Raw genomic sequence first — 12,916 nt, 5'->3', positions numbered from 1 at the left:
ACCCATATATGCCTGCATTTGCTTCTTAGCGCACCCTTCATTACCCAGATCCAGCAAGGCCTTCTGTTGTACGGACTAATATAGTCTTGGCAGGGTACAGCTGTGGACAGACCCTCCTATAGCTTACTCCACTGTATTGTTTTCAAAAACTGAACACGACAGAAAAAAACTATACCACTTGGGACAAGGAACTACCAGCAATTAAAGTTGCCTTTGAAGCATGCAAACATCTGCTAAAAAGGGTCAAACACCCAGTGAGTCTGTATTCATCATTAGAACCTTGAACATTTTCAGATTGCTAAAAAACTGAATCAAAGACAAATCTGGTGGTCTTCGTTCTTTTCTTGCTTTAACTTAAGCCGTCTCCAGGAAACCAGAATATGAATGCTCTGAGACTATCTCCCAAACTGCCACTTTCATATTTCCAGAAAATGTAGATGCTACCAGTGTCCCGATAAATCTACTGAAAGAACTAAAGGAACGGCAATATCTAGACTACTGTGCACAGGTTCATCAGGGGGAAATTGAAGACACGCCCACTAAATGCCCACCACATTGGACATTGCACCACGACCTCTTACTCTATCAAGTCTGGTATTACATCCCCACTTAGTCTTTGCTGGATATGGTCCTGAGAGATGTACCATGATAGCCCACTGGTGGAACATTCTGCATTTGATGAGTTGAGATTTTTGGTGATCGTATCTTCATAAGTAGGTGGAGCAATAAAAAAGAATCTGGCAAGCCATGCCCCTTAATTTCATCACTGAGCTACCTCTGTCAAAAAAAGCAACCACCATATTAGTGAGAACGGAAACTCTCACCAAGATGTTTTATTTCATTCATTGTACCACAGCAAAGGGGATGGCAAGCCTCTTCCTACATATTTTCTACCTACATAGATTGCCTGAGCATCTAATTTCATATCAGGACCCTTTAATATCAGCTCTTAATAGTTTGTGTGCTTTTTAAAAACAAAAACAAAATAGGTTTTAAGACATAATCCTCAATAGATGAAAGACATAATGATGTCAACTAGTGGAATGGAAAAATATTAGAAATCCCTTACTAAGACTGGTTCCAATTCTTCAATTTGTTTTTCTTTATCATTTTTCAGTTTGGTCATCATTTCTGCAATTAATTCAAACATAAAAAATATAAGGTAATATTTTCAATTATGAAATTACATATACTTATTTTTTAAATTTTTATTCATTCTTAGATAGATGTAGAACTATTTCTTTCTTTTCGATCAAGGACCATATTCAGATAAGTATAATGTGCTCAGGATCTCGCATAAACCTGGGTATATCCAAGACAAAATGTGAGCAGGACCAAAACAAAAGAGGCTGAATGGATGGCAATAACAGAAATCTGAATAGTCAGATATTTCCAAGAAACCCAGAAGGCTGAGCTTTCAAAAATCCTTAACCCAATGGTACATTCTCCTACATATTTTTCATATTTCTTTAAAATTTGAAAAAATTCATAGTTGAGTGCATTAACATGCTCAGAAAGCCACAAAAAAAGGCTAAAAAGTAAAAATCAATGGAGAAGCTGGCAGGGAAGGTTGCAGGTTGCTAGGATAAATCTCCCTACCCGTGCAGCCTCCCCTAGCCCCTCTGTGCCACTTCCACACCCTCCCCAAGCCTCTTGAGCAATCCTTTATACTATGCCACTTGTGCACCCCCTTGCACATTTATGCACTTTCCATAACCCATGCCACACCTCTCATGCAATTCCTTACACTCTTCCCAACTCTTCCTCACACCCTCTCATATCATCCTTGCAACTCCATGATCCCTCTTCCACTCAACAGCAGCCACTCACCTGCCTGCCTACCTGCCTGAGACTTGCAACTTCCTGCCAGTTTTCCCACTGATTTGATTGTGGGAAGTTGGCAGGAAATTGCCAACGACTGTGAGATTTGGTTAATAACAACCGAGATTGCAGAGATCGCTGCTACTAAGCAAAGTCATATCACTTTACAACAGCATCATTAGTAACAGAAAGTCTGTTCCTAACTGCCATTGTCACTTGAAGTCTACCTGTGTGCCTCTCCCTTATTTCATCTGCCTGTCCTACCAGATGCAGCAGAGGGGGCATGATAAAGAGTCTGTTCCATAGGTAGCTACACTTGGCAGGCCTAGGAAGTGGGCCTTTTCTGTTGTAGTGCCTCTCACTGGTGGAATCTTCTCCACCCTGAGATGAGTTTGGCCTTGCCATTGTTGAACTTCCGGAGGTTTCCCAAGACCTGGTTTTGCCAGCAGGTCTGGGGAGTCCAAGAAATGGGTGAACTAGTGAAATAGCTCCACTATTTTTAAACTTTTCTTCGTCTATTATTTTTTTATTTAGTTTTTATATACTTTTAAAAGTATTTTAATATATTTATTCATTGTTTTTAGCTCTGTTATATGCCTCCCAGAGTTGTTTGTTTGTGAGATGGGTGGCTATATAAATTGATTTAATGAATAATAAATGCACTGTGACCATGATAGAAGATGAACAATAAAATTTATATATACAAAATTAACACTATCACAATTTCAAGTAGTTCTAAAGAACAGTGTCTCTGTGTTCAGTTCTTCAACATACCTAGTTCAGATGATTTATTTTGGAGTTCCAAAACTAATGCATCTGAGGCATCTCTCAATTCCTTTTTCCTATTAAAATAATTTAAAATGTTCAATGAATTGTTTAAGAAAAAAGAATTATGTGAATAACTTGAGCATGCATTATTACATAACCACTAAAAACCACTGAATTGCAGAAATAAATAAATAAATATGGCTATAAAGCTGAGATACAGCAGACTGGTTAAGTGACCATTCTAATTCTGTATTTAGTAAACTGTTTTTCCTATAACAATCTAAAGTGCAGGTAGTTCTTGAGTTAAGACAGCTCACTTAATGACAGTTCAAAGGTACAACAGAACTTACAACCCAGTCCTGAAGTTACAAATGTTGCAGTATTCCTGCAGTTATTTGAGTTTATGACTGACTGTAGACTCTGCAGCATGCCCTTCCCGCCTATTTCTCCCCCATCCTGTCCCGCTGAGTCCCCTCCACTTGTCACTGATCACTCACTTACTTTTTTTTTTTTATTAAAAAGTTTTATAAATTTTACAAAGAAAAACATAACAATACAATAACAAAAAACCACATATACAAAAAGAAAAAAAAACTAAACATTACACAACAAAACCCCCCTCCCCCCACCCCCACCCAAACACCCCCCCTTCCCCCCCCTGAGCTTCCCAAAGCAGGATATAGGCTTAATTAAAAAAACAGTTAAGAAATTATATTTATAGAAAAAAAGAAAGAAAAAGAAAAAAAATATAGCATTAACATATATATATATATATAAAAATAAAAATTATGAAAAAGCTATATGATATTTTTTTATATCCAATTTAAATTGTATAAATTTTATCCATTTATCCCAAACAGCAAGAAATTTCTCTTGCATTTGTTCCTTTAAAAAAGCCGAAATCTTTGCCATTTCCGCCAAATAAGACACTTTAAGAAACCATTCCTGCAATGTAGGCAAAGATTCCTTCTTCCAATATTGTCCTACTAACAGCCTCGCGGCTGTAATCAAATTTAACATCAATATAACCTCCTTTGTATCACAGTCAGTAACTATACCCAACAAAAATAATTGCGGAGTAAATTTTACCCTCCTTCTAAAAATTCTCTGGATATTCCACCATATCTTAATCCAAAATGCTTTTATCTCTCTACACGACCACCAAATATGATAATAGGTAGCATCCGTACAACCACATCTCCAACATTTAGGTTGTAAGTCAGGGTACATAAGAGACATTTTTTGTGGATCAAGGTGCCATCTATAAAACATTTTATAAAAATTCTCCCTTAAGTTCTGTGCTTGTGTAAATTTGACATTTCTCACCCAAATGGTTTCCCAGGTGTCCAATGGAACTGGCTCACCAAAATTCTGCGCCCATCTGATCATACAATCTTTAATTAGTTCCGTTTCTGAATCCAATTCAACTAAAACCCCATAAATCCTCTTAATGTGGGTTTGTCTTTGATCCTTCACTTGCTTAATAAAATTTTCATCTTCTCTAAGAAGACCCACCTTACAATCCACCTTCCATCTATCTACTAGTTGCCTATATTGGAACCAAGAATAAATAATATTTTCTTGTGCTAACTCTTCCCGTGATTTTAACTGCCAGTTTTGTCCATCCCATCTAAGTAACTGTCTATAAGATACCATATCCATTTTAGCACCTTTTTTTATTCCTTCTCACTCACTTACTTTTTGAAGATCTCCAGAGTTCAGGATGCCAGGGTAGGAAAGGAGAACATGTTACTCACTTGCTAGGGTATGTGGCAGAAAAGCAGTCATCTTTTTCTGAGATGCTGGAAAAACCTGTTTTCCTTTTGTCACTAGACGCTAGCCTTCTATTCCACAGTGAAAGCAAATGGCAAGGGAAATAAATTTTTCCCTTCCTTACCGTTTATCTTTGGTCCTTTGCTAATGGTGGGTGGAGGGAAAACATGGAAGCAGCCAGAAAACTCATCACTTCCCTCCATCGACCATTTGCTGTGCATGTATTAGAAGACCAGCATCTAAGACAGTGGTTCTCAACCTTTCTAATGCCGTGACCCCATAATACAGTTCCCCATGTTGTGGTGACCCCCAAGTGGGTGTGGCCACCAATAAGAGGGAGTAGGACAGCTAGGGAAAAGGGAAAAAAATGGCGGACAGCGTGGTTTGGCGACCCCCGTGAAATGGTCATTTGACCCCAAATGGGGTCCCGACCCACAGGTTGAGAACCACTGATCTAAGAGAAGCTTATTCTAAAGGAAAAGATTTCTGGCTGCTTCCTTGTTTTCCCTCCAACCACCAATAACAAGGGACTAAAGTCAAATGGCAAAAAAGGGAAAAAAGATTTCTCTCCCTCCCCATTTGCTTTTGCTGTAGAATGGAAGGCTAGCATCTAGTGACAAAAAAAAACAAAAAACCCAGGGAGGTTTTTCTAGCATCTCAGAAAGACAGCCACTTTTCTGCCACATAGCCTAGCAATGGAACAGTCTGTCTTCCTTTCCTATCCCAGAATCCTGAGCTCTGGAAATCTTTGAAAGATAAGTGAGCAATCAGTGACAGGGGGGCTGGGTACAGAGAATTCCCAAGCAGCTGTGGGAAGCAGAGCATGGGATATTTCAGTGAGTGAGGGAGGCCTTGGGATGTGGAAGGCAGGGAATTTTGTTCCTGCACCCTGGAGGCATCCCATGCGCACTTCACAACCCATGCATTTACTTACTGAATACATTGTGGTGATCTGGATGGGGGCTAGTTCACTTAACATGATTCACTTAACATCCTCTGGTTTGGAAATGTAATTGGTAGGCTCCAATACATTCATAACTTGAGGATTATCTTATCACACACATATATAATATTAAAAACCAAAACATAAAAACTATAAACCCTACCCAACACCACATGGCAGCAGCAAAACAATCAGATCATTCACTTGATCACCTCCATCTCCACTCAGGGCTCTCAGGGCTCCTGAAACAAACCACATTTTCTGGACTTTTTGGAAAAAATAAAAAGCAACAAGGGCCAATCATATCTCCAGAATGATGTTGCATAGGGAAGGGACCATTTGGGCCATTTGCCTGATTTTGTAGTCTTGCTCTATTATTCGTTGTATGAGGAATTTGGCAAATCTGTGCCTTATGGCTGGGATGACCTGAATACAAAACTGGGGGACCTCTTTCACTATATGCTATAGAGAGCTAAGAGTTAGAGATCACAGCAGAGATTTTTATATACCCAATTGGATTTAACTACTAAAGCAGACTTAACAGTTTGTAATATTCATTCTGATGGGATGATCTATTCTAGATCATCCAAGATCCAATGCAGGATAGAGGTCACATTCTGGATATAATTTTCTTGTCAGAGCCATGGCAATGTGATCTGGTGAAAGATATGTAATTATCCCTTGTCATGGACAGACCAAGCCCTGGTGGCTGTAAGATTTTCCAATGCCCGCTCCCACACAGGGAGGCAGTCCTATTTGAATGGTTCACCCCCAGTGACAAATGGACCTGCTCAGGTTTCAGAAAGAGCTAAGGGATATCTTGGGGGTTCTGCTGCATGGCCCTCTGGAGGCTTTGGCCGCAACCTGGAATCAGAAGGTGGGTGAGACTGTAGATAGTATCAAGCCTATGCATCCTCTCCTGGTCTATTGGTCCTGAAACTCTCTATGGAGGAGCAGAGGGAGCAGACATGAGTCACAGCCTCAATTAAGGCCAACTCAAGGTGGTTAAGAGTGGTGAAACCTCCCTATTTCTCCAGTCTTACTGCATTTGCAGTGTTGCCCAACAGCCCTGTTCAAGATCACTTGGGCCCTCCTTGGGAAGGGGGAAAATCAGACAATAAAATAGGGCTGTGCAGAGGAATTTGTTCAACACCTAATGGTAAATTGCTCAGATCCGTTCTCAATTTGAATCCAACTGTGGAACGGGTCCATTGGACATACCTGGGAAATGGATTTGCTACATTACCTGGGAACTGCTTGATTCTGTTGGACCTGAGAAACTGGAAAGGATCTTTGGGGCTGTTAAGGCAACTACTTATTAGATTCCCATCCCTCCTGGTTGGTAAAAGCCTCCAGGATGGTAACCTGGATTAATGCAGCACTGCTACAGGAGGGGGTGTTTCTGGTATCATTTAAGAAGGCCTTGGTCCACCCAATTTATACCCAATTCCAGCAATTGTTCTTTATGTTTTAGCCTCCAGTCCCCTAATCCTCTATGTTGCTCTTTCTAGAGTCTCAACATCTTTTTTTCGTAGTGGCAACCAAAACCGGATGCAGTATTCCAAGTGTGGTTTTACCAAGGCATTATAAAGTGGTATTGACACTTCACGTGATCTTGATGCTATCCCTGTTAATGCAGCCTAGCACTGGGTTAGGTTCTTGGCAGCTGCATCACACTGCTGGCTCATATTTAAGTGAGTGTCCACTAGGACTCCAAGTTCCCTCTCAGTTTCTATTATTGAGCCAGGTACCACCTATACTATAACTGTGCATTTATGCACTGCCTAAATGTAGAACCTTACTTTCTTCACCACTAAATTACATTTTGTAAGATAGCACCCAATGTTCAAGTTTGTCAAAATCCTTCGGTATCTTAAGCCTGTCTTCTGGAGTGTTGGCTATTCCTGCCAGCTTGGTATTAAATAGTCTGCAAATTTGATGAGTTCCCCATCTATCCACTCACCCAAATCGTTTATGAAGATGTTGAAGTGTATAGGCCTAAAATAAAGTCTCCCTCCATGTAGATGCAGTTCCATTGAGGACTATATGTTGAGTGCAGTTGGTCAGCCAGTTACAAATCCATCTGGTGATGCTGTCTAACCCACATTTTTCTATCTTATAAAGTAGTAGGTTGTGGTTTATCTAATGCCTTATTGAAGTCCAAGTAAATTATATCCACAGCATTCCTCTGATCCACTAATTTTGTCACTTTGTCAAGGAATGCAATAAGATTTGTCTGGCGTGATTTGTTTTTGACAAACCCATGTTGGCTTTTGGTTAACTTTGTTTACCTCTAGGTCAGTGGTTCTCAACCTGTGGGTCGGGACCCCATTTGGGGTCGAACGACCATTTCATGGGGGTCACCAAACAACGCAGTCCGCCATTTTTTCCCTCTTTTTCTTAGCTGTGCTACTCCCTTTTATTCTATTGGCTTTTGAAAGCCAATAGAATAGACTCTCTTGAATAGAGTCTAATTCTATTGGCTTTCAAAAGCCAATAGGAATTGTCCAGGCTGTCTCTGCCCTGCTGAGCCTGCCAAAAGTCCCTTTCTGCAAACGGTGCTGCAAGCTGTCTGCAGCTAAGGCGAGCTGTCTGGAAGTTTCCACCCCTCCCTGCTGAGCAACTACTAAAAATGTAAATAAAAGAGGGCCAGGGGTGGGAGGTGGGAGGCTGGCGGGCGCAGGGAGGGTTGCTGGCACGCATGGGGCCCGGCAAGTACCTTACCTCCCTTGGGCTGGGCCAGCTGGTGGCCCAGCCAGTGGTCGGCCTGCGCTGTCTCTGCCGCTTGCCAGCTACGCCTTGGCCGGCGCAGGGGGTGGCACCACGCATGCGCAGTGCTCCCGGGCAGGGAAAGTCCTCGACTTATGACCGGTTGGGTAGTCCTCGACTTACGACTGGTTGGGGGTCGCGGCATTAAAAAGGTTGAGAACCACTGCTCTAGGTGTTCACTGATTCATTGCTTATCTTTTCCAGAATCTTCCCAGATATTGAGGTCAGAATGATAGGTCTGTAATTTCCTGGATCTATTTTTGAAGATAGGAATTATATCAGCTCTTTTTCACTCCTCTGGTAATTCCCCAGTGCTCCAGATCTTTTAAAGATATAGTTCAGTGGTTCTGAGATCATCTCTGCCACTTTCTTCAGAACCTTGGGGTGTAATCCAGATTTGAACTCCTGGTGATTTGAACTCGTCTAGGGTGGACAAGTGCTCGCTTACCTTTTGCCTATTTTAACTTGTATTCCTAATCTGTTTTTTACTATATTTGATAGGTTGAACTGTTTTTTCCTTTTGTGTAAAGACATGTGCAAAAAAAGAGTTAAACAGTTCTTTCTCCTTGTTGCTTGTCACCTTGCCACTTTCTCCCATTAATGGACCAATTGTTCCCTTGACATTTTTTTTAATAAGTTGAAAGAAACTGTTATTTTTGACTTTTGTCACAAACCTTAGTTCATTTTAAGCCTTAGCTTTTCTCACTTCATCTTTGCAGGGTCGGGCTATTTGCTGATATTCTGCCCTCTTTCCACTTTTTATACTTGTCCTTTTTGTTTTTCAATTTATCAGAGTTCTTTATGCAGCCATGCTGGTTTCTTTTATTTTTCTTCTTCATTGGTATTATGGTAGGCTGGGCTTTTAAAAATTTCCCAAGCTTCTTGGATTGTTTTCCCCTTGAGGATTCTCATCCATGGAATCCTTCCCAAGCTCTAAGTTTATTGAAATTAGTTCTCTTAAAGACCAAGACTCGTTTGACTTTGTTCTATTGCTTGCGCTTACATAATGTTGAATTCCAATACTGCATTATCACTCCCCTCAAGGTTCCTGAAGTTTCAACACCTTCTATCATTTCATCTCTGTTTGTGAGAATTAAGTCGAATATGTCTGATCCCCTTGTTCCTTTCTCTACTTTTTGGGAGACAAATTTGTCTGCTAGGTTTGTCAAGAACCTGTTTGATCTTCCACTTGGTGCAAAGTTTGTCTCCCAGTTGATATCAGGATAGTTAAAGTTCCCATTACTATTGTGATGTGCTTCCTACATATCTTAGTTAAATGACAAGCAAAAAGTTCACCCATTTCCTCTGTTCGATTGGGTGGCCTATAGTATACACGTATGGAAATGTCATTTTCCCCCTTTTATATTGACCCAAATGCATTCAAGAGTTTTCATCATTGTTGTGCTCTATGGACCTCTCAGCGGCTTTTGATACGATTGACAACGGTATCCTTTTGGACTGGCTATGGAGTTTGAGGCACAATATTGCATTGGTTCAGCTTCTTTCTACAAGGCTGATCCCAATCGATGTTAATAGGGAGCAACAGATTTAGCCTGTAGCTTCTTCTTTATGAAATGCCACAGGGCTCAGTACTCTTCTTTTTAACATTTATATGAAATTGCTCGGTGAGATCATCTCACATTATGAGATGAGATACAATCAGTATGCTGATGATACACAGCTTTACATCTCCGTCCAAAGTGATGCTCTGGCTGCCCTTTCTCCGTGCCTAAAAGCTGTAAGGATCTGGATGGTTTCAGTTGAACCCAGGCAAGACAAAGGATGCAAGAGACCTCAGGATTTGGTTATAATCATAAATTCTGGACATAGTTGCACTACCCCTGATCCAGTGTGTAACTTGGGAAACCTTCTGGATTCACAACTCTCATGACTAAGAAAGCCTCTGAACAACTTCACATTATGTACCAGTTGCATCCTTACCTGGATCATGAAGCCCTGTGCATGGTCACTCATGCCCTAGTCATCTCTCAGCTGGATTACTGTAATGCACTATAATGGGCTACCCTTGAAGAGTATTTGAAGATGCAGCTGGCAGAATGCAGTGGCATACAATCCTGGGAGTTCCTAAGGCTGCATTTATAACATTGCTACTACATGAGTTGGTTACCAGTTTGCTTCCAGATCCAATTCAAAGAAGTTGGTTATTACCTTTAAAGCCCTACATGGCATCGGTCCAGAGTTCATGAGGAGCCATCTTCCCTCAATGGGATTAGTCTACCCCACTCAGGCCTTCGGAAGAGGCCTGCTATAGATCCTGTCTGCTAAAGTATTTCAGCAGGTGGGTTCAAGGAAAATAACCTTTTCTGCTCTTGCTCCATCCCTGTGGAACATTCTACCAGCAGAAGTAAGAACTGCTCCCACTCTGTTGGCCTTTCAGAAGGGTATCAATACTTGACTTTGCCAGTTGACCTGGTGCACCAAGGAAGGCACTTCCTGCTAGACGTACTGACAGGATAAGAAGACCTCATCCCTGTCTCATTTCTTGGTTCTGGTTCCACCATTTTAAAATCATAATCTGTGTAGTTTTAATGTTTTAAAATTTTAAAACATTAAATAAATTTTATTTATTTGATAACTTGCAGGCCACCCAGAATCATCTTATAGGGGAGATGAGTGGCATAAAAATTAAATAAATTCATTTTATGAAACTCTCTTTCTATAATTATTCATAATAGTATTATGGTAGAAGCCCTTATAAACAGAAAGATGGAGAGCTGTCTAGCAAATAACAGAAAAGGAACACTGGACTCCCCAAAGTTGTAAAGAACTTGCTGAAGTCTTCAGGAGTCAGAGTTTGTCATTCAAGGTCAGGATCTGAAACAAAAACACTCTGTGGAGCCCAAGTAGTCCATACAAAGAACTCAACATACATTAAAAATAAAATGCCTAACTAAGGAAATAAACTGTTCTGCAGTGGCAGTTTGAAGCCTGCTCTCCTGTTTTTTTATCAACAGTTTCAATAAGCTTTTCAGCCTGGGGGGGGGGGGGAATATAAGCAGCTCTTATTCACGTAGTCTTTGAAGGCTTTTCTTTCCTACTGAGAAAGAGCTAGCAGAAACTGGTCTTTGCTGAATTGAGTCAAGGCCAGAAAATGTAGAAGGGTGGTGGACATTGTATATACAGACCTGTTAAGGGTAATGCAGATGCTTCTTCTCTTTAAGTTTCTCTCTACCATCACCCTTGACCTTCTCCAACCTCCATAACTGCTCCTTTATCAAGTATCCTTTATGCCCAGCAGGCAAAGTCTGAAATACTTCACTGCTGTGTCCTATTTACAGGGAGATTTCTGTTTTCCTTTGTCACAACTATCTTTTAACATTTACACAGAAAACCATTTTACCTATTTTCTTCCTTGATTAGCATCTCCTTCAAATTAGAAACTTCAATCTGGAACCCATCAGTAACAGATGCATGCAGAATTCTAGTTTCTTCAAATTCTCTTATAATCAATTCCTTTTCTTCAGTGACTTCTGCTAATGTTTTTACTGTAATTCGCAACTCAGTTTCTAAATTGTTACAAGTATTCTAAAAAGAATTTAAAAATTACATTTTTCAACTAATATGTAGTGATATGTTTTATAATTAAGATTCTACTAAATGGAAATATTCATAATAATTTAAACTATATCCTGGATTTCTCATTTATATTCAGTATTATTATTGAACTTAAATTATTGTATCAAAGATACCTTTGTATCTTCCAAAGAATGTGTAGTATTTTCCAGTTCTGCCAACAAGATTTGTTGCTTGCTTTCTGATTTTTTTATTATCTCATCTTGTTTTTCTGAATTTTAAATGCAAAAAATAAAATATAAAATATTTTCAGGAAAGTTTACAGGCCAGAGTTATACTATATATTGTGTGTACAAAAAATGTGTGCTTTTAATTAAATAAGCAGTATTAGTCAACATGTACACCAAACATAATAATAACCAAACATATCCCACATTGAGCTCTGCCTAAACCTTCCTTAAATATCAGCTACAGCTATCCTATCCATTGTTAAAATCTTTGTTTTAAAAAGCAATATTTTTATCTGTTTTGATCAGCGGCATGCACATAGCAAAGTTCACTCTGTAGCTGCTTCTTGCTTCCTTGGCAAAACTTTTTTAGATTTAAAGCATTTTTCAAACGAAGGACAGATGCAGTCTAGGACATTGCTGCTTGGAAGGGGGAGGGGGAGGAGGAGGAGGAGGAGAGGTGGGGAGGAGGAAGAGATTATATTGTTATATTGCAAAGAAAGATTATGATCTGTAGGTAGCAACAAAAGTGAGAAAAGTAATTTATAAAAATAGAGGCTGATAAAGCCACTAAAGTGACTTTTGGAAGCTGAACCAGTGGTGGGATTCAAATACATGAACAGCCGGTTCTCTGTGTGGATGCCGCTTCCGGAATCTGGGCCTGGGCAACAAAATTTAGCTACCAGTTCTGCCGAAGTGGTGCAAACTGGCTGAATCCCTCCACTGAGCTGAACTATATGTTCACATAAGCAGGAATCTAACAAAATAACTGAGGGAGGGTTTATAGTTTTAACAGAAAAGAAATTCAAAGAGCACAAGTTCTATGCATTTGTGCCAGGGGCGAAAGGGAAAAGGAAGTGACTTCAGATTAATCTTTAATTTAGACCAAGAACAGTGTTACAAAACAAAGGGAATACACAGAATAAATCTTTAATTCTTTCTCTACATCTTACTGCCCCCTTGTGGACAGTAGATCATGAACGCTGAAGCGTCAGCACCATTAGATTTGGTTCTTCCTCAATGACAACTGCTTTCTTATTCCACCCAATTGATCATCCCAAGCTAATGAAGAAGATAAAAT

General features: G+C 39.9%; 1 protein-coding gene across 1 annotated transcript in view; it reads right to left on the bottom strand.

Moving 5' to 3' along the window:
• SYCP1 (synaptonemal complex protein 1) overlaps positions 1-12,916 on the bottom strand; it is a 67,128-nt gene that overhangs the window by 31,818 nt on the left and 22,394 nt on the right. Inside the window, exons 13-16 of the mRNA XM_039356906.1 lie at positions 11,785-11,879; positions 11,436-11,620; positions 2,596-2,663; positions 1,070-1,131 (exon numbers count right to left, since the gene is read on the bottom strand). Coding sequence (XP_039212840.1) covers positions 1,070-1,131; positions 2,596-2,663; positions 11,436-11,620; positions 11,785-11,879 — 410 coding nt within the window. The remainder of the gene's footprint in view (positions 1-1,069; positions 1,132-2,595; positions 2,664-11,435; positions 11,621-11,784; positions 11,880-12,916) is intronic.

This window comes from Crotalus tigris, unplaced genomic scaffold (genome assembly GCF_016545835.1).
Source record: "Crotalus tigris isolate CLP2741 ecotype Arizona unplaced genomic scaffold, ASM1654583v1 scf7180000018838.1047803, whole genome shotgun sequence".
Lineage (NCBI taxonomy): Eukaryota > Metazoa > Chordata > Lepidosauria > Squamata > Viperidae > Crotalus > Crotalus tigris.
The sequence above is the reverse complement of the archived record's forward strand: the minus strand, read 5'-3'. Positions and strand labels throughout refer to the sequence as shown.